This window comes from Pelodiscus sinensis, chromosome 1 (genome assembly GCF_052426305.1).
Source record: "Pelodiscus sinensis isolate ZL-2025 chromosome 1, ASM5242630v1, whole genome shotgun sequence".
NCBI classification, from domain to species: domain Eukaryota; kingdom Metazoa; phylum Chordata; order Testudines; family Trionychidae; genus Pelodiscus; species Pelodiscus sinensis.
The window spans coordinates 191,543,920-191,570,975 of record NC_143052.1 but is presented as its reverse complement, the minus strand read 5'-3'; the positions used below and the strand labels follow the sequence as shown (position 1 = coordinate 191,570,975).

General features: G+C 41.0%; 1 protein-coding gene across 3 annotated transcripts in view; it reads right to left on the bottom strand.

Moving 5' to 3' along the window:
* Positions 1 to 27,056, bottom strand: part of DYRK1A (dual specificity tyrosine phosphorylation regulated kinase 1A) — a 151,305-nt gene that overhangs the window by 10,331 nt on the left and 113,918 nt on the right. For 2 of the 3 annotated variants that reach the window (XM_075911883.2, XM_006125985.4), the window contains exons 4-11: positions 23,244 to 23,363; positions 20,680 to 20,868; positions 18,797 to 18,944; positions 6,881 to 7,167; positions 5,363 to 5,509; positions 4,816 to 4,956; positions 4,226 to 4,532; positions 3,792 to 3,916 (exon numbers count right to left, since the gene is read on the bottom strand). In XM_075911883.2, coding sequence (XP_075767998.1) covers positions 3,792 to 3,916; positions 4,226 to 4,532; positions 4,816 to 4,956; positions 5,363 to 5,509; positions 6,881 to 7,167; positions 18,797 to 18,944; positions 20,680 to 20,868; positions 23,244 to 23,363 — 1,464 coding nt within the window. The remainder of the gene's footprint in view (positions 1 to 3,791; positions 3,917 to 4,225; positions 4,533 to 4,815; positions 4,957 to 5,362; positions 5,510 to 6,880; positions 7,168 to 18,796; positions 18,945 to 20,679; positions 20,869 to 23,243; positions 23,364 to 27,056) is intronic. The other variant, XM_075911897.2, reaches the window with a different exon arrangement.

The window sequence follows — 27,056 nt, the reverse complement described above, 5'->3', positions numbered from 1 at the left end:
TTGCTCAGACGCCCGACCAAACCTTCAAAACTGTTGTTTGGAGGTGGATGGTTGTTTTTTTGAGGGTTGGTGTTGCAGCCTATGTCTGTTGTCTTTACCTATAATCAAAGGATCTCTCTGTCTGCCTGTAAGTACCCCTAGGCCGAGGATAGCTGTTGTACCTCTGCCGCTTGGTAGGTGGAGTGTACATGCCTACGGTCCTGAATGTAATATGAGAGTTCACTGTATGTAAGACGTCATCCGTCTTCCTGGCAAAGAGATGTGACTTATCAAAGGGGAGGTCCTTCACCTTCAACTGAAGTTCTTTTGGTATGCCCAAAGTTCGGAGCCAAGAGGCCCTACACATGGCTATAGCTGTTGCAGTGCTTTGAGCTGCAGTCTGCCACGTTGAGAGCTGTTTGAAGTGCTGTTTGGGCAACTGTATGGTCTTCTGTGATGATGGCCTGAAGTTGTTGGTGCTTTTGATCAGGAAGGAACTCTAAAGGTCCTGTAGTTTTCAATAATTTATATGATCATAACCCACTAAGAGTGCGGAATAGTTGGCCACAGAGTTGTAGTGTTGCCAATGAATATATTTTTATTCCTAGTGTATCTAGGTGATTGTGATCCTTATCTGGGAATGTGTTACAAAATTGTTGGTATTTCTACCTATGATGCCCTGAATCAACCACCAAAGAATTAGGTTGGGGGTGAGAGAAGAGAAAGTCCATGTGTTTCACTGGCACAAAATATTTCCTGTTTGCTCTTTTATTTGTGGGGGTTGCAGATACTAGCATCTGCCACATGGTGTCAGCAGGATCTATTATTGCCACGTCCATCAGGCAATCTTCGATAATGTGTTTGGTTGTAAGATTCTCAACAGTCTGTGCTGTTTTTCTTGGACTTTGTGGAGGGCTGTTTCTTGAGCGTTAGCAACATGTTTAATTAGCTCCTGGAACTGTTTGATATCATCCACTAGAGCAGGAGTGGTGGGGATGATTGCCTCATACAGAGGATGAATTGTGGGGAGTGGATCTCTGCTCCTCTTCTGCCATGTCGTCGTCCTTATCCAACAAGATATCAGTTGTTCAGGAAGAGTAGGATTGGTCTCCTGAGACACGTGGAGAAATCTAGTAGGTCTCCTTGCCGGTGTTGAGGGTTCTGTATACCGGGTCCTGTGTGAGGACCATACCAGTTCCCCGATTATGGTGGGGTGGGTAGGGCCGGGCCAATGTCGGCCATACCATCAGGGCAAAGGCAGTGCGTAGGTGGGTCTGGTGTGTTGAGAGTCCCACGGGGTGCACCTTTGGGTGGGTGAAGAGTGTTGTAATCAAAATCTCCTGCACTTTGGTCCAGTGTCTGGATCGCTATACAAACCTGATGGTACCAGTGGCCCAGGAAAGTAGCAGGAGAAGACAGGTCAGGCTGGAGAATGTGGAACCAAGAGAACCTCCAGCTCTACATAGGCTGGTGGACTTGGTGCAGACTTATGTTTAGAAGATTTGTGCAGTGCCGGTTTTAGCAGTGCCGGGATAATCCCACCAATGCTGAGGATGGTGTCCGTGTCAGAGCCCATGGAGGCATCATGACAGCACAGGATGGACTTGGTACTGTCTTCAAAGCTGCTTTTGGTACCACAGTTGGTGATGCATCTGGAGTTGGTGTGGTCATCACTGGTACCGAGGTCTTGTGCCTCAGTTCTACTATGCATACCGATGTACTGTGCTGTCCTTTCCCTGGCAGAGTGCTGGAGGTGCCAGACTTATTGGCTGTACTGGGTCTTGTTGCAGTAGGCACTAGAGGGAATGACCTGGCAGGACTGGTTTTGGCCTTTGAAGTTGCCTTCTCCCATGAAGAAAAGGGATTTTTCTTCGATAAGGTGGAAGATTTATTCCATCTGAGGTTTTTTCAGAGGATGATGGGCTCTCATGGGGTAGTTGAAGAGACTTTTCATATAAGAAAGTCTTAAGGCAATTTTCTCTCTCGCACCTTGCCTAGGCAGTAGTGCAGTATGAGCACTTCCTTCAGATGGCCTTTCAGGCATTTTATGCATGACAAATGTCTGGAGACCACCACTGGGTCGCTGCATGAATTGCACCTCTTGAAGCCTGGGGAGCCAGGCATGATGAAAAGGGTGAGTATGAAGGTGGGGAAAACTCTTCTTTTTATTAAAAAAAACAACAAAAACAACCCAGGGGTTGAAAAACTTGGAATGAGAGGAAACTCAGCTATTTTTCATTATAGATTGAAGGAAAGGGTGACTGCTGGAGCTCCATCTACAGCTAAGGACAGTAGAGAAGGAACTGAGGCGTCATGCTGTGCACACAGTCAACAGACACCAAAGACACAAGACTATGCTACTGTGCATGTGTCACGGTGCAGGCTGGCACTGCAACCAAAAATCTCCAATTGCTGATGCAACGACACAACACCTCTTGAAGTGGAGCACCTACAGGGACATCATTCGAAGAACTCTTCAAGACATCCTAGTGGGCAAAGCCAGAGCAACCCAGAATCACCCCCAGGAAACAGAGAGCTGGGGCAGTAACTATAAAGGCTAGAGCTAAAAGCTCAATTGGGTACCAGCATTAAGGAAGCCAGACATCCTGTCCAAGCTCCTGAGCGGAGAGGCTCAGCCATACCACTGAGAAGAAAATCGGACTGCCAAGATGTCTGGCAAACTCGGAAGGCTGGCCAGGACTTCCAAACTGCTGGCAGTCTAGAAGGCTGGCCAGGATTACCGATAACCCCAGACTCTGAGCCGATGTAAACCCTGCCAGAGTCTTTATTCTCTGCAGACCCAGAGAAGCAGAGACCAAGCCAGGAAGGCCCACACAGCGAACCAGTAAGTAGTCCAGGGGTAGGAGACCCATGTCTGCCTGAGGATTTGGAAGCGAACTAGATAGCATGTTGTGGTCAGGATATTTCTCTCCCTCCCCACCCACAGGGAACTGGACAACGTGTTGTAACCAGGATCCCCGCTGACTTAGGGGCAACCAGAGCTGCCCGTTAGGGTGCTGGGCTGGGACGCAGTGGAGCCAGCAAGCCTGCATTCCCTACGTGGCAGGTTCCTCGTTTCAGGCCACACTCATGCGCTTGTTGGCACTCTGACAGAGGCAAGAAGACCCAACCGCCATTCAGCCTGAGAACAGAACTGAACCTCTTAAACTACTTGCCATCCTACCCTGAAGAAGACCCTGGGCATAGAAAGTATTGCTTAGCCTGAGGACAGGCATGAGTCCCTAATTTACTAGTTGCTCCACCCCATTCTAAACAAGATCCTGAGCCTGTAAACTATTGCTCAGCCAGACAACAGGCCTGAGCCTGCTTAAACTGTTGTTTCCCCACCCTGAGCTAGGATCAGGGCGAAATGACTGCTACTCAGCCAGACAGTGGCCTGAGCTCTGAGACTCTTCATTGCCCTGCCCTGAGCTAGGGCCATGGCAGACTGGCTGCTACTCGGATCAGGTATAGGCCAGATCATCCGAACTGTTATGGGCCCATCCTGAAGCAGGACTGGACTACTAACATGTCTGTTTCCAGTGTTGTGAGGCAACTTGGCCTCCCTCCAGGACAGGACCAGTACAACAAGATATTCACAAAAGATTATCTGTGACAGAACAGGGACTAGAAGAACCCCAATTCTTCCAACTGCCAGTTCCTTGCCTAGCCTACCCTTCTTCCTCACTTCAAAGTGCTAATTAGCATAAATCTTAACATTACAGTTTAGCTTATGGAGTCAATCCTCTCAAAATATACAAGGCCTTGAGGTTTTATAATGCATCAAGAATCAGCTCTGTTCAAGAGCGTACCTGTGGACTGTGTGTTTCACAGTCCATAGCTTGGACAGCAGCAGTGAAATGTCCACCACTATGTCGATGCTGATGTGTAGGGTCTGACCGAGCCCTTCCAGTGTTGTTTATCCGAGAAGATCCACCTATAACAACCATAACAAGCAATAATAGTTCAGAAGCAGTATTTACAATATTCTATAGCACAACTGTGTTAGGAACAAACTTAGGCTTTGATCTTGAAACTATTTACTCCTCATAAAGCACAAATAGCTCTAGATTAAAAAAATTCTATTGGATTTTTAAGTTTATATGTTGAAATGGGAATCTATTATTAATATTTTAAATATTTTGTTTTTATAAAGACAGCTTTCAGAAAAATTGCTGACTATACATTTTTGATATTTTCAATTTAAAATAATACTGTCTTGACAATTTTCCAATGAGAAATATACCTGAGCTTGAAGATGTGCTAGAGGTGGTTCCTGAAGACTGTGACTGCTCCATGGCAGGACTTGTAGACACACTGTTACTTGTATTTGTACCTTCATCTGCTGTTTTCTTAAAGAAACTGTGCTGCAGGGCGTAATAAGGTTGAATTCGGGTTTTGGGGTCATAATCAAGCATCCTTAAGATGAGGTCTTTGAATTTCAAGTAGTCAGCTACAGTATGACCCGATTCCCCAGTTCGTCGTCCACCTGGTCCCCCCGTTTCAACTCCAAGTATATTATGAAGTTTGCGAGTTCCAGGTGGTTTATACTCCTATTGAGAAATTAACAGTTAATTTTCATTCAAGTTATAAACTAAACTCTGCATTATCACCATGAAAATAAATCATAAAAGAAACACAATCAAATTAAGGGAGCTCTTTGTCAGTACTGATAATATTATTAGATTTACTTTTCAAATCAATTCTATCATATTTAACAATATTCAATAATGTTAAAATTAAGTCTTCAGAAGAATAAATATTTTTAATCCATACAACTGTTACCACAGAAACATTGAGAATATTCTATCCCTTATGTAGAATACCTAACCCTACCCTTTTTCCATCTTTGGTCTTCTTTAAGTTCCAAGTGCCATCTGGCAACTTCTCAAAGAACTTTCTTGCTTTTGGTGCTTGGTCAAGAATGTGAGCAGGTGCTATGCCCAGAACTTCCACTATTTTATTCATTTGATCCACCTGTTCAAAAGAAAGACTAGTTATACAAACAAATGTAGTAAATAACTAGGCAATGGGATAGAATCTAAAATTCTAGATAGAAGTGAGAAGAAAATTAGATCTACCTTAAAAAAAGGTGTTGAGTTACAAATCAGCTGTAACATTTGAGAATATCATTTCTTATTTATGTAGAGAATACACAAATATGTACAATTGTCAACATCTCTAGAAATCAATACATTATAATTTGATACAAGCAATCTGTGCTTTAGACTCCCTTCAAAATATATTCCTACTGCAATGTTGATGCTAATTTTAAAACAATCAAATAGGCTTCCTCCATGTGTATCATACAATTAATTAGATCCAAGTCCTGTTTAGAAAGAATGAAGAATAAGATCAGTTCTACCACTGAGAATTTACACACCTCGTTTGCTCCACTAAATAGAGGTTCTCCAGTGTGCATTTCAACTAAAATACACCCAAGGGACCACATGTCAATTGCAAGGTCATAAGGCATTCCCAGTAGCACCTCTGGAGATCTATAAAAACGACTCTGGATATATTGGTATATCTGAAATAAACACAAAGATAATGAATAATTTCTAAAGAGCCCTGTCCTGATTTAGACATTAGTGACTTAAAAGAAAAGTCCACAGAAAAGTATTTTGAGGTTGGAGAGAACCAAAAGGGAAGTCTGGAAATGTAATAACATATGTAAACATCAGAACTTGTTCTTGAAGTCTCAAGAATTTATACACTAATACTTAATAAAATACTAGTACTATCCTGACCACCCCTAATATCTGCTACTTGTCTTTAAAAATAGGACCTTGCTCACAGTGATTTATTTGTCCATTTAAATTAATCTTTAAGAAAAAATTTGATTTCTCCAAATTTGGACTAATATCCTCCACTGAATATCTGAATCAGATTTCTGTTGGGTACCTGTTGTTGGGGAACATCCTTCTTCACATTCCTCCCAGCACTAAGCTGTTGCAAAGAAAAGGGGATGGCTTTCTTAATCTTTACAGATAAAATTTCATAAGTGCCTAAGTGACATGCAGGCTTAAATTACATGTGCAAAAGCAATTTAGGCACTTAGGAGCTCAGTCCCACTGCTTTTAATGAGCCTTAAGTTTCCAAGTCACTTCGATGCATTTGAAATTTTCTCTCTAAAATTCCTAGTCATCTGCCTCACTGATAACCCTGTTTTAGAGCGGTCAGGCAGAGAATGGTAAAACTATGGGATGTTTCTTCACTGACTGCCATTCAGTCAGTGAACAACCTTTCTATATACCAGAATACATTAGGCCGTAATAAATATGTTTCATGTATCTTAGAAATAATGTCCTTGAATAGAGTGCTAATGAAAACTAAAGTAGGTAGAGTCCAATTCTTCCCCAGGAAGGGAGAAACTTTGGCACCTGAGTAATGCTAAACCAACACCAGTTTCCTCAACTACGCAGTATTCCACTTCTTATTTTCTACAATTCCTAATAGTCTCCTCAAAGCTTTAATAATCTGGTTGGCCCAGTTTTTAAAAAGCTCTTCTAATATTATTTGTATATCTTGAATATTTTTATTAACCCATCCCAAGTAAGTATTATCTTAAAATTGAAAAAGAAATAAAAATACAGAAAAAGAAAATACTACTGAAATATTTATTAATCTTGTACCATATTAATCTTCTACTGCTAAATGAGGAAGTCTTGCATTATCAAATAATGTCAGGAAAGTTAATTGGGAATTTGTTAAAGATATTATCTTTTTACACACACTTTTTATGTGGCCCCATCATCAAAGCAAATGAGTGTTTTATATTAATCAACATGAGCAAAACTGAAATTGGCAATGAGAAAATGTTAGGATTCGCTTAATCTTATTTTTCATTTTCCTCTCAAATTTCTTATTAAACCAACATTAACATTTAAATAACACCTACCCTCTGCCCAAGTTGGCAAGAACTGCCAAAATCAACAATCTTGATAGCGCTTCGTTTGGGGTTACAGAGCAGGATATTCTCCGGTTTTAGGTCACAGTGAATGATACTAAGTTCAGGAGTCGCGAGGAAAAGCAGCGCAGTGCACATCTGCTGTGCAAACTTCCGTGTCAGGTTCAGTGAAACACCTCTGAAGTTGGTGTTCCGCAATAGGTCATAAAGATTGTAGGACAACATTTCAAAAACTAAGCAGAGATGGTTTCGGAACATAAAGTGGCGTTTCAAATGCACTAAAAGAGGAAAGAAAACAATTTAGATTAGAAGTACACGTTCACTACGATAGTAAACAAATGCAAAAATACAACAAATTATTACACAAGATACTTCAATTATCTTTAAGATTAACTTCTAACATGTTTATTAAAACATGGGTGATGTATCTGAGGAACTGTCCCGGATTGAAGTGTCATTAGAGGAGGTTTTGGAACAAATAGAAAAACTTAATGTTAACAAATCTCCGGGACCGGATAGCATTCATCCAAGGGTTCTAAAAGAACTCAAATTGGAAATTGCTGAGCTATTATCTGTGGTTTGTAACCTATCCTTTAAATCGGCTTCCGTACCTAATGACTGGAAGGTAGCCAACGTGACACCAATATTTAAAAAGGGCTCTAGAGGCGATCCTGGCAATTACAGACCGGTAAGTCTAACTTCAGTACCGGGCAAATTAGTCGAAACAATAGTAAAGAATAAAATTGTGAAGCATGTAGAAGAACATAATTTGTTGGACAAAAGTCAACATGGTTTCTGTAATGGGAAATCCTGTCTTACTAATCTATTAGAGCAAAATGCAGGACAATGTAGCACTTTAAAGACTAACAAGATGGTTTATTAGGTGATGAGCTTTCGTGGGCCAGACCCACTTCCTCAGATCAAACAGTGGAAGAAAAAAAAGTTTTGCTTCCACTATTTGATCTGAGGAAGTGGGTCTGGCCCACGAAAGCTCATCATCTAATAAACCATCTTGTTAGTCTTTAAAGTGCTACATTGTCCTGCATTTTGCTTCAGCTACCCCAGACTAACACGGCTACATTTCTATCACTAATCTATTAGAGTTCTTTGAAGGGGTTAACAAACATGCGGATAAGGGGGATCCAGTAGATATAGTATACTTGGATTTTCAGAAAGCCTTTGACAAGGTCCCTCACCAAAGGCTCTTGTATAAATTACATGGCCATGGGATAAGAGGGAAGGTCCTTTCTTGGATTGAAAACTGGTTAAAAGACAGGAAACAAAGGGTAGGAATAAATGGTACATTTTCAGATTGGAGAGGGGTAACTAGTGGTGTCCCCCAAGGGTCAGTCCTCGGACCAATCCTTTTCAACTTATTCATAAATGATCTGGAGAAAGGGGTAAGCAGTGAGGTAGTAAATTTTGCAGATGATACAAAACTGTCTAGTATAGAAACAGACTGTGAGGGACTGCAAGAAGATCTCACCAAACTGAGTGATTGGGCAACAAAATGGCAAATGAAATTTAATGTGGATAAGTGTAAAGTAATGCACATTGGGAAAAATACCCCAATTATACGTACAGTATGATGGGGGCTAATTTGGCTACGACAAATCAGGAAAGAGATCTTGGAGTTATCGTGGACAGTTCTCTGAAAACTTCTACGCAGTGTGCAGTGGCGGTCAAAAAGGCAAATAGGATGCTAGGAATTATTAGGAAAGGGACAGAAAATAAGACCCAGAATATCTTACTGCCCCTGTATAAAACTATGGTACGCCCACATCTGGAATACTGTGTACAGATGTGGTCTCCTCACCTCAAAAAAGATATTTTGGCCTTGGAAAGGGTTCAGAAAAGGGCAACTAAAATGATTAGGGGTTTGGAACGGGTCCCATATGAGGAGAGGTTAAAGCGACTGGGACTTTTCAGTTTAGAAAAGAGGAGACTGAGGGGGGATATGATAGAGGTCTATAAAATCATGAGTGGTGTGGTGAGGGCCGATAAAGAAAAGTTATTTATTAGTTCCCATAATAGAAGAACTACAGGACATCAAATGAAATTAATGGGTAGCAGGTTTAAAACTAATAAAAGAAAGTTCTTCTTCACACAGCGTGTAGTCAACCTCTGGAACTCCTTGCCAGAGGAGGCTGTGAAGGCTAGGACTATAATAGAGTTTAAAGAGAAGCTAGATAATTTCATGGAGGTTAGGTCCATAAAAGGCTATTAGCCAGGGGATAAAATGGTGTCCTTGGCCTCTGTCTGTCAGAGGCTGGAGAGAGATGGCAGGAGACAAATCGCTTGATCATTGTCTTCGGTCCACCCTCTCTGGGGCACCTGGTGCTGGCCACTGTCGGCAGACAGGATACTGGGCTAGAAGGACCTTTGGTCTGACCCAGTACGGCTGTTCTTATGTAAAACAGTGATATTTAGTGATATTTTTCTGATTATTAGTTTTTCTGTTGAAAACAATATTGACTTAAGACCTCATCATTCTGATTCAAATGATTACATAAGGAAGTGAAATAAAAAATTAAGACATTCACAGAAAAAAGGAAGTGAATGAGGAGAATGCAGTACAGTGAAAAATGGGAAGGCATGCCAAGTATGGATCCACATGTGAGAAACAGAGCTACAAACACAATCATAAAGAGACTTCTATAACACGAATTTCAACAGCATCTCCTAGGTCCAAAAGAAACACATGCAGACTGCCTCTCCAAAACGGTGATATTTTCCCATTATTAAAAGAATTAAAATATATACGTTATCTGTAACTAGGATATGAACGAGTAGTCAACTAGTCAATTAACCTATAAGCCTAGGCTTATCGGTTAATCTAGTAGACCACTCACATTCCTCCCTCCCTCCCCCGCCTCTGTTTCAGAGGCAGCAAGCGGGGGGAGAGCAGGAGCTGGTGGGATCCAGCTTAAAAACCAGTCCCCACCCACCAAACCAGCTCCATGGCGACACCTGCCCCCTCTATCAGAGGCAGCAGCACTGATTGGGAAGGAACAGGGGAGACTGCCGCAAAACAGCTTCTGACTGAGCCGGCCACAGTTGCTTCGCAGTGGACAAGGGCTGGATGAAGACCAGGGGGAAGGGAAGAGGGACAGGAGGGGTTTTGAGCTCCCTATGGACAGAGATTGGAGCAGCCCCCCACCCTCCAAGCAGCCTGTCTAAGGGGAGCTTACAATCTAAGCATAAGATAAGAGACAACAAATTAATACAAGGAGCTTACAATATAAGTGTAAGACAAATAAATACAGACTAACCATGGACTACAGGGAAACAAGACAACAGTATAGATTAGCATGATGGGCAGTAATGTCTGCACACCAGTAGCCTAGCCATTCTCAAAGTTTTTGTAGGTCTCATGGCAAAGGAGAGTTCACCCATCCGAGGGGCAGCATGGAAAAGCATGAAGGTGCCTGTTTGAAAATTTAACTAGTGGGTGAAGCAGGTTATAGAATCACAGAACACTAGAACTGGAAGGGACCTTGAGAGGTCATCGAATCCGGTCCTCTGCCCTCATGGCAGAATCCAGTACCATCTAGATCAATGTTTCCCAAACTATGGGCCGCAGCCTGATATCGGGCCGCGGGAAAAAAATTCCGGGCCTCAGCGTGGCTGACGGGAGAGGAGAGCGGGGCAGTATGGGGGGGGGGGGGGGTAGGATTGGGGGCAGAGGAGCTGTTCGGTGCAGATGGGGGGAGGAGGGGTGGACAGGTGGTCAGCAGAAGCAGGGTTGGGGGTAGCAGGGCTGGCTGGCCGGGGGAGATCAGGAGGAGGAGGATTGGCAACCCAGCCTCCGGAATCAGGGCTAAACGGGGGCAGCGGGGCTGGCCAGAGGAGATCGAGAGGAGAAGTGGAGGGGCGGGGGCGGAGGGGGAAGAGTGAATCAGTCGGCAGAAAGCGGGACTGACCCAGGCACATGCAGACCAGGGCACACGAGTGAATCCGGCACAGTGGATTCCATATTGCCCCCCACCAATACCCTCCCTCAAGTAGTTGCGAACTGCCTGGCTGGTAGACACACTCACGCAGCGTGAGCACATTTACCAGCCAGGCAGTTCGCAGTTACAGACTGATACACCTAATAATAATAAAACTTACCTAATTAGAAAATACCAGACATTTTATATGTCCAGTATTTTCTCAATATGTTTCCCGGACAGAACCCTCAAATACTGAACTGTCCGGTAAAATAATGGACACCTGGCAACCCTACCCCTCCTTGCACCTTCCCTTCTAGCCAGATACCCTACCCCCAATCTGCTCCTGCTCCCGCTTCCTGGAGTGGCACCGGGTCCCCCAAGCCTTGGCCCAGGCTGGGCAGAGGATGCAGCCGGGTGAAACACTGAAAATTTATTCATTTTTAATTCTTTTTTTATATCTGTTTATATTTTTGGGCTGCAAAAAACAGTACTGAAAAAAAACGGGTTCCAAATAAAGTAAAAAGTTCGGGAAACCTTGGTCTAGCCAGCTTTCTATCCATCTTACAGTCCATTTATCCAATCCATATTTCCTTAACTTGCTGGCAAGAATATTGCAGGTGACCGTATCAAAAGCTTTGCTAAAGCTGGCACTGGGAGCTTTGGGAGGACCAGAAACAACTTATTTGAATATTCATCATTTGCTTAATGAATATGCAAATATGCAAAAGAATGGTACCAGATCTCCAAAAGCTTGTGAATGGATTTACTGGTCCCTGTGTCAGAAAGTTCGGGAATCCCTGATCTAGACCATCCCTGATAGATGTCTCTCTAACCTGCTCTTAAGTATCTCCAGAGATGGAGATTCCACAATCTCCCTAGGCAATTTATTCCAGTGTTTAATCACCATGACAGTTAGGAAGTTTTTCCTAATGTCCAGTGTAAACCTCCGTTGCTTCAGTTTAAGCCCATTGCTTCTTCTCCTATCCACAGAAGCTAAAGAAAACAATTTTTCTCCCTCCTCTTTGTGACACCCTTTCAGATATCTGAAAACCGCTATAATGTCCCCTTCTCAGTCTTCTCCTTTCCAAACTAAACAAGCCCAATTATTTCAGTCTTCCGTCACAGGTCATGTTCTTTAGACCTTTAATCATTCTTGTTGCTCTTCTCTGGACCTTCTCCAGTTTCTCCACATCTCTCTTGAAATGTGGTGCCCAGAACTGGACATAATACTCCAATTGAAGCCTGATTAGAGCAGAGTAGAGCAGAAGAATGACTTCTCGTGTTAATGCATCCCAGTCATATCTGCTTTTTTGGAACAGCGTCACACTGTTGACTCATATTTAGTTTGTGGTCCACTTTGACCCCTGCATCCCTTTCTGCAGTATTCCTTCCTAGACAGTCACCTTCCATTCTGTATACGTGAAACGCATTTGTCCTTATTAAACTTCATCCTATTTACCTCAGACCATTTCTACAGTTTGTCCAGATCATTTTGAATTATGACCCTATCCTCCAAAGCAATTGCAACCCCTCCCAGCTTAGTATCATCTGCAAACTTAATAAGCGTACTCTCTATGCCAGTATCTAAATCGTTGATGAAGATATTGAACAGAACCAGTCACAAAACAGACCCCTATGAAACCCCACTTGTTATGCCTTCCAGCAGGATTGTGAACCGTTAATAACTACTCTCTGAGAACAGTGATCCAGCCAGTTATGCACCCACCTTATAGTAGCCCCATATAAGTTGTATTTGCCGAATTTATTGATAAGAAGATCATGACAGACCATGACAGACTGTATCAAATGCCTTACTATACCATGTCCACAGCTCTTCCCTTATCCACAAGTCTCATTATCTTATCAAATAAAGCTATCAGATTGGTTTGACATGATTTGTTCTTTACAAACCCATGCTGGCTATTACCTATCTTATTTTCTTCTAGATGCTTGCAAATGAATTCCTTAATTATTTGCTCCCTTATCTTTCCTGGCACAGAAGTTACACTGACTGGTCTGTAGTTTCCTGGGTAGTTTTATAATTCCTTTTTTAATAGATGGACACTATATAAAGTGTCACTGCCCTTTTCCAGTCTTCTGGAATCTCTCCCGTCTTCCAAGATGATAGCTAAAGGCTCAGATACCTCCTCTCTCAGCTCCTTGAGTATTCTAGGATGCATTTCATCAGGTCCTGGTGAATTGCAGATATCTAACTTTTCTAAGTGATTTTTAACTTGTTCTTTTTTTATTTTATCTTCTAAATCTTCTCTATACCCACTAGCATTCACTATGTTAGGCATTCCTTCATCATCACACTTCTTGGTGAAGACAAACAAAAGAAGTCATTAAGCACCTCTGCCATTTCCAAATTTCCCATTACTGTTTCTCCCTCCTCACTGAGCAATGTGCCTATCCTATTCTTGGTCTTTCTCTTGCTTCTAATATATTTATAGAAAGTCTTCTTGTTACCCTTTATGTCCGTAGCTAGTTTGAGTACGTTTTGTGCCTTTGTCTTTCTAATCTTGCCCCTGCATATCTGTATTGTTTGCTTATATTCATCCTTTGCAATTTGTCCTAGTTTCCACATTTTATGACTCCTTTTTGGTTAAGCCAAGGCATTCTTTTGCCATACTTTCTATCTTTCCTATGTAGTGGAATAGCTTGCTTTTGGGCCCTTAATAATGTCCCTTTGAAAAACTGCCAACCCTCTTCAGTTGTTTTTCCCCTTAGTCTTGCTTCCCATGGGACCTTACCTACCAGCTCTCTGGGCTTACCAAAATCTGCCTTCTTGAAATCCATTGTCTCTTTTTTGCTGTTCTCCCTTCTACCATTCCTTAGAATCATGAACTCTAGGATTTCATGATCACTTTCACCCAAGCTGCCTTCCACTTTCAAATTCTCAACCAGTTCTTCCTTATTTGTTAAAATCAAATCTAGAACAGCTTCCTCCCTGGTAGCTTTTTCAACCTTCTGAAACAAAAAGTTGTCTCCAATGCAGTCCAAGAACTTATTGGCTAGTCTGTGCCCTGCTGCGTTAGTTTCCCAACAGATGTCTGGATAGCTGAAGTACCCATCAGCACCAAATCCTGCGCTTTGGATGATTTTGTTAGTTGTCTAAAAAAAAGCCTCATCCACCTCTTCTACCTGGGTAGGTGGTCTGTAGTAGACCCCTAGCATGAAATCACTCTTGTTTTGTACCCCTTTTAAGCTAATCCAGAGACTCTAAACATATCTGGTTCCTACACCCATCTCTACCTCAGTCCAACTGTGTACATTTTTAATATATGGCAACATTTTTCCCCCACCTACGCTTCCTGAGTAAGCTGTACCTTTTTATACCAATATTCCAATCATGTGTATTATCCCACCAAGTCTCTGTGATACCAACAATATCATAGTTGTGGTTGACCTAATACTGAAGGCTATAATAGGTAGAGTGGGGCTTAGTTATGAACAGACATGAAAATGAAGAGAAATACTTATGTTTGATAAACAGATAACAGGAAAGCCAATGAAAGCATTCAAAGAGAGTGGATACATTTTCAAAGTGACAAACACAATCATTTTTGCAGCAGCATTCTAAATAGATTTCAGTGGGGAAAGATTATATTTGTCAAAGCTAGAGGCAAAGATGTTGCAGCATTTAACACATGAAATTATGTGAGCATGGACAAGAGTTTTAGCTGTGCAGATAGATAGGATAGGTTATGTCTTAGAGATGTTACACAGAATGTGCAAGACTAAGCCTGGATGTCAGGTTACAGTGTCTCTTTGAATGGTGCCTACATCCTGAATGTCTTTGTGTCTCCAACCAAGAGCATAAAGGGTGGGGCCACCCAAATCACCCTTCAGTTTCTTAGTCCTGGAATTTTCATATTAATAGACTCTGTAGGAGCAAAGATTAGGGTTGGAGAAAGAAGAGGACAGGATATGGAAATATAACAGCACATTTAAAAAACCCCACAGTTTCTGTACCAAACACCTTTTTTTCCTCTGTGTGCTTGACCACTAACGGCGACTTCCAAGCAGAAATCCCTGCTGGAGGTGGGCACTAGCAGTTTAATTAAACAACATTTATGACAGTCCTTCCACATTTTACATCAGCTCTAGATGCCCCTATAATAGCATAGTACTGGGTAACCAAGAGAATGGAAGAACACATAGCAGCACTAATTTTTTTTTTCCAGAGAAGCTACTGAAGTGGCATGTACTCTTGCAAAATGGGCAAGGACTCTTGACTATGGGGCCATAACAGCCAATTGGTAATACAATTTAATATATGATGAAATCCAATTAAGAGAGATTTCATGTTGAAACAACTTGCCCTCTCACCGCATGCTATGCAAAGTCTAGTTCTAAAATACTTTATTCTGTATACAGAGAACAAGAGTGCTCCCCACAGATATTTAGTGAAGGTGTTTTCTCTTCTTTATTTATATGTAATTTAAGAAGAAAAAAAACCTGGCAGATAAAAAAGAAAATCTGAGTTAAATGGAACTCAGAAACCACTTTTGGGTATGAATTTTGTGTCTGTTAAGCATAGGATATTGTTAGCTAAGGATCCTTTCCTACCTAGACTTCTTTCAGGGGGCTGCTCCAGCCCCACAGGGTGCCTGCCACAGATAGGGGCTGCTCCAAACAGGACACCGGTGGGGTGGGGGGAGTGAGACTTTAAACAGACTGCCTCTCATGTGGTGGCTGATTATCAATTAGTTTTTATTATAAAATGTAAGTGACACAACCATCACATCTCAGGGAAAGTGCATCAAACCCCACAAAGAATAGCAAAGATTTAAGTCTGATTTTTGTGCTGACAGCGGGTGAGTTTTAATGTTTACTCAACTGTTTTATTATAAAGATCCTTATATAGCTATTTATTTTTTATTTTTTTTAGCCTGGAAATACCTTTCTGCATGCTGGTTTAATCTGTATGAAATAAATAGTTAATTCCACCTCCTTTCATCAGGCAGGCTAGCAAACACAACTTACGTTTTGGCTAACAGCCTTAGCTAAACAATACCTCAGACATGCCAGTTGACTTGAAACAAAACCCAATTTTATATTAACACTACTTTTCAAAACATACCCAGCCAATAACTTGAGAATTTTCATTGACAAAAAGGCCAGATTCTGAATATTTTTGTGGATAACTAGTTAACTAGTAAGCATCACTCTAAATGGTTCCGGTAATGCTTACCAGTTAACCAATTAGCTAGTCACCTTTCACATCCCTAAATACAAGGAAATAAATTAGAAAAACAAGGTGGATGAAATCATGTATTTTATTAGGCCAACTTCTATTAGTAAGAGAGACAAGATTCTATGCGAAACAGACCACAAGAAGAGCTCTGTGTAGCTCAAAAGTCTCTCTCTTTCACCAACAGAAGTTGGTTAAATAAGAGATGTTACTTCACCCACCTTGTCTCCCTAATATTCTGGGACCAACATAACTACAATACTAAGAAATACGTTACTTTTTCTGTGCCCATGTTGACATCTTTGTGACATTTCCAAAGAATAAAACCTCAAATATGAAAAAGGATGCATATTCAACGTAGAAAGTCACATTAAATACACAGGAATCAAGCAAATAGACTCCTCCACACACTGACTGTGCTCCCCAAATGGAAAGCCAGGTGGGCAAAGTGGGGCAAGCCCCCATTCCCTGACCCCACTTCCTAGCACGAGCCCCACTGGGCAAAGCAAAAATTCCTTTGAGGTGAAGTTCAGATATAATCATAAAAAGACTTTGTTAGTGAATACGGTTCATGGGAGAGGCACAATTAAGGCTCCCAACTCAACCACTCTTCTGGCAGAGGTTATGACCAAAGAAATGCAACTTTCTTTGATAGGCATAGAACACATAGTTAATAGTTCAAAAAGAGCCTGAGGGCCAAAAGTACAAAAATAAGTCCCACAAGAGAAGGGTGTCAACAGAACATTCCTGCTCTGAAATTATACAATCAGAGCAGGAATGTTCTGTTGATGCCTTTCTCTTGTGTCAAGAAATTAGAAAAAGACTGAATGCTGAATGGAGGATGCAATAGTAATTGTAGGAAGTTTAGAACCAAAATTGTTTAAGCCAACTGGAGAGGAGAACAACTTCTACCCTATCCCGATATATATTCCTTAAGATTTAAGGAAGGAGTGGTAAGAGAAGAAATGCACAGCTCAGACAGTCTGACTGGGGAGGAAAATATCCCCCTGCCAGTGCAGTACTAGAGCCCCTCTTAAGCAGTATATGTTGCATATCTTGTTTAACTAGGAAACTAACAGATCCCAGCAGGTCTCCCCGCCATTAAGCAAAAATGCTGTATACTACTGAATAGTAAAAATCCAGAGGGTGACTACTTCTACACATTGTGTACTGATATAAAAGATGGTTGTCATAGTCTCTGACACTATATGGACATGGTGGGACTGGACAACTTGCAGAAAAACCTTGCAAGTTTCTTGGCAGCCTAGAATTCCAGAAGGTTGACATGCATATGGCCTCTCAGGTTATCCAGGTTTCTGCACTAGATGGTTGTCTATGTGGTCTCACCAGGCTAAAGAGAGATGTTTGTAATGACCATCTTGTCTGGCAAAAACAGTAAAAGACAATGCATACATATACTTAATGAGTACCTTAAAACACAGTTTGGGATAGCTTCAGAAGGGACCTCCTTTGCTTTTGCACATAAGCTCATAGTATAACTGGCAATAAAGGACTTAATCACTTCTGTGATTTAAGGAAACTGGAATCTCAGATGTGGTAGGGGAGACCTACAAGGATAGTGTCTCTTCCGCAAAGGAAGACTGCCTTACTGATGATATAACTTCAGGATCTATACAGAATGAAGTCCCCTAAAAATCTTAATAATCTAGGGAGCCCATAACAATTATGCTGGGCTTCTGGTAAGATAGGATTAGCATCAGATTTCTTCCAGGATTCTTATCAACTCTTCAAGATCCAATTGAATTGGAAAACACACACCAGACTTCTAGCTGGACTTAAAGGGTCTGTTTCTTGGAGGACCTGTTGCCTGTATGTGTCAGATAAAAGTAGGATAGATGACAGTCTTTTCTAAAGTATTGCCACCCTGACAGAAATTACAAGGGCCATCAATACTCGGTTAACATCCTCAGAATCAGATTTTTTACTTACATTGAAAGTATTTCTTTTCCTCACAACTTGTGAAGGGGGTTAACTTGGCAACTCCTAGCATCTCCCACCAACAGACTATATTGGAGAGAGAGAACATGGAAACAGACAGTTTTCTGCCTGTCCCTGTCACCCCTGTCTCAGAGAAACAGGAGGGGGAAAGGGTAAAGCCAAGTAGCCACTAGTAAAGAACGCTTTTCTCTCTTGGGAAAATGTTGGCCCACAGCAGAGTTTCAACTATCCCAGTTAAACAGAGTGCACAACAAAGCTTACTTTCTGATTTGTCTTCTTAGCATGCCATGTTTAAGAGATGTATAATGTCTGGATCCAGCCTGGAAAAGAACAAGAGCTTCCGCCTCCTTTTATCATGTTGCTATGAGAAGTTGGCAAATGCCAAGAATATGCTCTTCCCTGGTATCAAGATTACATTGGACTTTTATTTTATCTGGAATGTATACCCACTTGTATACATCAAAATTGCTTTGCCAGCACCTTTTCCATATTTTGAAGAGGCAGTAAGGGACTGAAGACTGCCACTTCCTCACGAGCAAAACAGACTCTCTTCAGCATTAGAACTCATGGTTTAAAATACAAGACTGCTAATGTCATACGGTCTCAAAAAATTTCTTCAGGATCAGGCTCTCTAGGCGAAAGTCAACTGTCCTCTTTAAGTAAGACAGTCTCCTGTAAATATCTATCAATGAGAAAATGAAAAAATTGACAATTTCTAAAATTATGAGCACTGTAAAAATAGTAGCAGGGTCTCAGATTCTCTAGTCAATTCTCAAATATTTGCAAGTGAATAAAAAGTAAGAATTATTTTAATACCTATATAGTATTTCATTTCAGTGTCATGTTTGTTCATAAGCTCCAAAAGCCGTACTTCAATCTGGGCTTGATTTAGGAAAGCCTTCTTATTCTTTATAATTTTAATAGCAATCCACTCTTGTTCCACGCGATCATAGGCCTTTACAACCTAAAAGAAAAAACAGAGACATGATAAATCCAACATTCAAGTAAATGCATATCTCGTTAAATTTATTAAACAGACTTTCAAAATGAAGGAATCTTTTAAATTAATTATATTTAAAACAGATAGTAATCTAGTTTATTTTTAACTTTTACTAAGTACATTTGACTCTCATTGAAAATATTTTTCTTGAAAATAAGAATTTCAATCTTTTCTATATCATTTTCTTTTCTTGTTTCTACTCTGAAGCCATGAGTGATATTGTAATATATTATTAATTTTCAAAACAAACATGCGACAAAAACAGAATTCAGACTTCTGTTATACAGCAGGGCCAGAAGGCAGCGGGAGAGTAATCAATGGGAGATGTACAAGTCCCAGGCCCATCTAAGTCTTATTCCTTGTGGACTAAGCAGCAGTCACTGCAGGTTAATTAGAGCATTTGGAGCCAATTAAGCCCCCCGCCCACCAACCTAATAAAAACTAGGGATGTTGGATAACGTGTAATTCAATAGTCATGTAACTGCATCAAATTTTAGCCATTACACGACTACTCAATAGTCCCTGGAGTCAGGGCTGGCTTCCAGTGCACTCCCAGTCCCACCCCCAGAGAGTCCCCTGCCACCTTGCGCTGCTGCATCTCTATTAGAGGCAGCAGCTCAGGATGGGAAGCAGGAGCCAATTCAAGAAGGCAGCCGGTTTAAAAACTGGCCTCCCACACAGATCACCTGCCGCCCCACACTGCTCCCTCTGATACAAAGGCAGCAGTGCAGGGTGGAAACAGCCCCTCTCCACCAGCGGTCCAAGCTCCCCGCGGATAGAGGCTGCTTCATGGCAGCCTCTCCACCGCTGCTGCCTATGATAGAGGCAGCAGTGGGGGGGAAGAGGGAGGGCAGCACCAGCTCTTGCCTCCCCTCCCCCACTGCCTCTATAGGAGGCAGCAAGGGGAAGGGCAGGCATGTCCACAAAGCTGGTTCCCTGCTCATCGGCTCCCACCTGCCCCCCTCACCCTCCACGCTGCTGACTCTCTACTGGAAGCAGTAGCAAGGGAGAGGAATGGGGCAGGCAGATCTGCTGCTCATGGCTAGCCAGCTAAAGTCAGCTCCCCATGGGCACCAGCTCCCACCACCTCCTTCCTTGCTGCTTTTGGATACACAGGAAGAGGGGGGAAAGGAGCATGTAATCGACAGGATTAACTCATAAGCCCAGATTTATCTGTTAATCGTGTAGTCGTTTATACATTGATATCACCTAATAAAACCCTTTGCCTCAGTCAGACAGGAGAAGGGAAGGAGAGCTGACTATAGTCTGGAGGCATAGTAGTGTATACTAGAGGCTCAGAGTACAAGAGGAAGGGAGACCCTGCCTTTTTCCAGAGTTAACTGCGCATTTCTTATATATTCCATCGTGTCTGTATGTGTCATCTCTCAAAGCACACAAAATTAAATTTTGTGCTAAAATTCTGATAGACAGCAAATACAAGTTAAGTGTCAAATTAAGGGTATTAATTAGTTTGCAAAAGCAGTTACAGGATCCGCATGCTCAAAAAAAAATCAAATTTAATGCATTATATAGAAGATAAATGACAAATACAGAAATTTTGAACAGACATCTTATTCCAAGTGCTTCTGAAAAGGAAACAAATCTTTATATGAAACAGTGGTACAGACTATATATTAAAACATTCAGGTGACTTTTACAACTCTAATGAGTTAATGATTTCTCAGCTGATATACATTACCTGCCCAAAGGATCCTTTGCCTATTAAAGAGTCAATTTCATAACGATCCATCCACTTTTCCCCATTTTTTACAATATAATCATAGTTGTCGTCATCATAGCCATCATTGTAAACTTTCCGTTCCTTTTTATGACTGGAATCATCTCCTTGGCCTTGTTGGTGCCGCCTCTTCTTTTTTGCATAGTAAACCTGAAGATGAGGAACATAATTCTTTAAATTTCAACTTATGGTGTCTTTTTAATCACTAAAAAGCAGGTTTAAACACTAGACTGGACTCTGCATTATTCATCCCCTGGCAGTGAAATTTTGTGGCTTTACAAACCTATTTTCCTTTTTTGAAAAATTACTTTCTTCTACCCTGCTGCTGTGTGGAAGACACTCATAAAAACCAAGACAATTGATCATATTGAGAAAACAGCATAAGTCTTAACATTTTAGACATAATAATCTTAAGTGCTATTTAGAAATATAGTAGACTAGCAGGTGAACCTTGTCACTGACTGGGAAAAGTCATTTTGCATAGATTACACTTATAGGAAAGTTCAAGAAATTAAATATGTGTAATAAAACTTTTTATTAATGTGTTTGCAAAAGGGAAGTAGAAGTTTTACATTTGTAGGATTTCAACTTCAAACATTATTCATTTTATTGAATAATTACCTTACATAGTAAATTGAAGTCTAAAGTGTAATCAGCAGGAAGTAAAAATCAAATTCTTAAGCACGGGGAGAAGTTGGGTAACACAAGATTCAAAATGATGAATAAATACGGAAATACTTGACAGATAACATTTTACATTTTTCGAAGTGCTATACAAAACAATAAGATAAAAAACAATGAAGCAAAGGGATTAAACATCTTGTCAAGTCTACCCAATGACTCAGAAGTATAGCAATTCTGGACTCCCAGGCTCAAGCATAGGACCGTAGATGGGGGGAGGGCAAGAAGTGGCTCAAAGGCCATATGCAGCTCACCACAGTTAGCCCCTTGCAGGCTGCCAGACATGCTGTATACTTAGCATATGCAGGTACAGATGCTCACATCTCCCACTGGCCAGAAATGATGAATCATGGTCAATGGGAGCTACGAGCGGCCGTACCTATGGACACTCATGTAAATAAAGTGTCTTGCGGCGCGTGCCAGGAGCTAAACCTGGCAAACTGCATCCAGGTCACAGGCCACTTATTGCCCACCGCTGCACTAAATAACAACACATGCTTTTAAACTACGAGGCCTTGATTAGATTTGGACTGTAGTCTGGCAAAACTGCTGAGTAGCAAGACAAAGAACCACCAAAGTAAAATCATGGATGGCTGCACCGGCCTTTTCTTTTACAGCTACTACAAACATTTAAGAGGACATCACCACTTCCATGCTTCAGAACAGTTCCTTCTTTTGCATTTTAGATAAATAAATCAGATAATTATCAGGGTTGCCAGGTGTCCGGTTTGGAACCTGATAGTCCAGTATTTGAGCTTTCTGTTTGGGAAACATATTGAGAAAATATAAATGTCTGGTATTTTCTATATAAGATGTAATGTAGATTGTGATGTAATGTGTCTGGTATTTTTGTTGAAACCATTTGGCAACCCTAATGATTAGATCATTTAAGAAGGTTCTATAAAAGTACAAATTTTCTAAAAGATAAAGCAATAATATAAAAGGCAAAGAGGATATGTTTGCCTGATGATACATATAAAAACCTTCATGTTTATATTTATTTACAATAGCAATGCAACTGTGGTCTGGCCTTCTTTTCCAGAAGACTGGAGACCCAGTAGGATTATGGCCTCACAGATATCAAGTAACAATATATAAGAAACTAAGAGGGAATCTGATTTTTATTCAGTGTTTAAAATATGTATGTTGATAAAAACATATGGAATTATAATGTTATTTTTAGTGCATTTACAAGACCTACACTTTCAAAAGTAACAGCTGATTTACAGATTTGTAATTTGGGAGACTGATTTACAGATTTGTAATTTGGGAGACTGTAAAAGGGACCTCATTTTCAGAAGGCAGGTTCAAATTCAGGATCATTAAATTTGTCTGAAGTTAAACACGCGAAAACTGAGAAACCCAAAAGAGTCACTTCTGAAAACTGAGGCCTAAATATCCAATAGCCACAAAGCTTCTTTAAGTTAAGGCAGAGAAAGTTTCCACTTCAGGTCCTTCAAGGAGACATCCCACGAAAGAAGTAACATTATGAATATTTCTACAGGAGGCAGGGAAATGAACCCTGATTTTAAACACACTGTTGAGGCCTACATAATAAATAAATTAAAAAGGGCACAAACCCTTTTGTACTTTGCATGTTATTTTTATTGTGAACAGAATTATATGGTTTTGTTTAATTTAGAATTCATCAAGTTTATTCATAAATTGAGAAAGAATGCCTGTATAATGTGTAAGTAAAAGAAATGTGGTTAAACTCATTGCATGTTATAAGAAACTTACTTGCAATACTTGAATCAATATTTTTAATAACACTACATATGGACATTATTAGTAAGATATCATATATTAAATAAAAATGTAACAATGAATTATGTGGGCTTTACCTCATTAATATGTTTGTATGTTTTGATCAGATCAACGGAGAGTTTCCTCAGGGGAGCAGTAGCTGGATCACGGAAAGTTTGGGGCATCCGCCTCTGTAACATGACAATATCAGGAATCACCTTAAACAGACAGAAAGAACTAGCACTTTAACTAAATAATCACTACACTACACCAACATTTCCTCTTCAGTCAAGTAAACTGCCTAAATCTAATCCTATCCACTCTGATGAATATCTAATATTTACAATCTTATGTTTAAATAAAAAATACTAATAGGCTGAATATTTTCATAGGTTTTTTAGCTAGTTGACGATACGTCCCCTTATTGTCTTTCCTCCCCCACATCTCCTTTTCTTGTCCTCTGATTTAATGTACAAGTACAATTATTGAATTTAAAACATACTTGCATTTAAAAACAAACAAAACCATAATGCATGCAGGTATACCAACATTTTAAATAATACAATGCCATAAATTCTGATATAGAATAGCAGAGTAGGTACATTTTAAAAATGCTTTATTATATTCAATGATATCATAGGAGGCTTGGAAAGCTAAACAAATTCCATTAGAAATAAGGTTTAAATTTTTACAAGTGAAAGTAATTAATCCACAAGTCTCAAACTGACAGTCCATGGGCTATATATGACCGGAGCAGTTCCACACTCTGGCCTGTGTGGGGCTGCCAGGACATAAGTCTCTGCAGACCACGTGGGTGTGTCCATATCCTTCCTCCAGAGCCAGTCCCTGGTCCACCTTGCCCCTCTCTCCTTCCCCCCACTGCACCCATTCTCTCAAGCCCCATCCACTCAGGGTTGTGAGGCAGAGTAGGCTGTTGTGTAGCTCTGCTGCTCCACAACTATCTGCCACTGCAGATAGTGAAGGAGGGCCCGACCTCTGCTGCCAGCCCTAACCTAACCATGGCCCTATGGATTAACTTGAGTATGCGGGAGCATCCCATCCATAGCTTGGAGTCCATCAAAGCATGGGGCTCTAGGTGACCGCCCTGAACCATCCTATGGATGGGATGGTCCCCCACCTGCCCTTGGTCACAGAGACATGCAAGCAAAGGCATAGAGCTGGAAGCTGCTTCAGTCCCGTTGCACTGTTGGTAATGATAGTAGCTCTCGGGGCCTTTTACATTGCCTGGGAGCAACAGATGGGGCTGGGGTATGCACTCCCTAATCTAGGACTGACGATCTCCCTGTCCCAAAAAAATGAGTGAGGGGAAAGTGCAGTTTGTTGCATTTCTCATTCTGGCTGGGGAACATGGGGGCAGATGAACAAGGACCTGCCCAGCTGGGAGGAAACATGCATCCTCCTCCTCCCCTCATGCCTGCTGGAGCTGCTGTGGCCATGGATAGGCATATCTCACCTAAGGAAACTTGCATAGTGAACTCTCCAACACCAGCCCTAGCTCAGAGAAATTATTTAAATGAAGTAAAACAAAAATTGAGTTAAGGACCTGAGCAACGACAGATAAATTTTCTAGTAACTAATTAACAGTCTTTTGAGGAGCCAAAAACACTAGTATGCACCATCAAAAAAATCACTATATGCAAAGTGCTGCCCAATAAAGAAAATAAATTGAAATACAGAGGGAATTATTTCCTTCTTCTAATCTCTTTCAGTTATAACAACAGTCTGGTTTACTTATAAACCTAGATGGTAAAATAGTTTACATATGTAAACATGGTTTTTCAGTTGGTAATGTCCATATAAGAATTTGAGGCAACAGCAGGAATCTGGTAGTGTGGCTGGCAGCTCTGTCACTATCCATTAATCACTTCACTCATATTACAGGGAAAAACGTAAAGGCTTCACTTTGTCCACGGCAGATATAATGACCAGTCTCTTTGCTGCCACAGACTAGACTTCGTGAAGATGTTCCCCTAACTGTCACAGATCAATACAAGATCGGACAAGCTGTTTAGATTATGAAGTTAACACATATTTCAAGGGACAATTCAAAGCAAAGTGGACCATTCACATCATTCATGGGGGGGGGGGAGAGGAAGGGCAGTGACAGTAGTGAAAGCGGGGGGAAATCCATGATTTTTAGTGTCTAGCCAAGTTATGAATTAAGTTCTCCAGCTTGTCTTTTGAAAGCATTGTATAGGTTTCCTTTGAGGATGAGGACTGATAGGTCAGATATAGAGTGATGACATTTCAAAAAGTGTTCACCAATAGGTAATATGGCGTTTTTGTCTTATCTTACAGTGTGAATTCATTCAAGACCACAGTGATTGCCTGGTTTCACCACTGGACAATCAAGATGCTAAAGGAGAACTCAAGGACGATAAGATCATTGCAAAGAAACTAAATTTGCATTGGTCTTCATGGATGACAATGTGAGGGAGATTCCCAAATATCATTCATTCTTTTATGTGACAAATCTGAGGAACTGTGCCAGACTGCAGTGTCAGAGAAAATTTTGGAACAATTTGATAAGCTAAACAATACTAAGTCACCCGGACCAGATACTATTCATCCAAGAGTTTTGAAAGGAATCAAATGTGAAACTGCAGAATTACTAACTGTGATCTGTAACCTAATCCTTTAAATCAGCTTCTATACCAAAATGACTGAGGTACAACTAATGTAACACCAATTTTTAAAAGTGCTCTAGAGATGATCCTGGCAATTACAGGCCAGTAAGTCTAACTTCTGTACTGAGCAAAATGGTTGTGACTGTAGTAAAAACCAGAATCATCATATACCTAGATTAACATAATTTATTGAGGAAGAGTCCACATGTTTTTAGTGAAGAGTCTATCAGTATGCTTTTGAGGAGGTGAACAAGCATACGGACAAGGGGGATCCAGTGGATATAGTATACTTAGATTTCCAGAAAGCCTTTGACAAGATTCCTCACCAAAAGCTCTTTAGCTAAGTAAGTGCTCATGGGATAAGAGGAAAGGTCCTCTAATAGGTTGGTAATTGGTTAAAACAGAAGTTCAATAAGTGGCTCACAGGACGGCCACCAGCACTTTATTTACCTGCACATCCACATAGTATGGCTTCTTGCAGCTCCCGTTGGCCATGGACTGCTGTTCCTGGCCAACAGAAGTGGCAGCCCAGATACTCAGGTAAATAAAGCGCTAGCAGACCTCCAGGAGCTAACCCTGGCAAACCACATATGACCCAAGGGCCATGTTTTGCCTACCACTAGATTAAAAGATAGGAAACAAAGGAAGGGTAAATAAACAGTCAGCTTTCAGAATGGAGAGAGGTAACTAATTGTCTCCCCCAGTGGTCTGTACTGGAACCCATACTATTCAACATTCATAAATGATCTGGACAAAGGATTAATCAACAAGGAAGCAACATTTTTCAGATGACATGAAACTACTGAAGGCAGTTAAATCCAAACCAGACTTGTAAAGAGCTCTCACAAAAAGGATCTCACAAACCAGGTGACTGGGCAACAAAAGGGCAGACAAAATTCAATGTTGATAAATGCAAAGTACTGTATATTGGAAAATATAATTCCAACTATATGTACAAAATGATGGAATCTAAATTAGCTGTTACCACACAAGAGAGATCTTTAAGTCATTGTGGGTAGTTCTCTCAAAACATTCACTCAATGTGCAGTGGCAATCAAAAAAACAAAACAATGTTGGGAATCATTACAAAAAAGGATAGATAAGATAACCGATATTGCCTCTACATCAGTGGTTCTCAAGCTGTGGGCCACAGACCACTAGTTAAAGTCCCAAGCCTTGCCGCTAGATCCAGCTCATGGGAAGCAGTATGAGAGGGGGGTGGGGAGGAGAGAGGGAGGCAGAGGGGAGGACACCAAGCAGCTC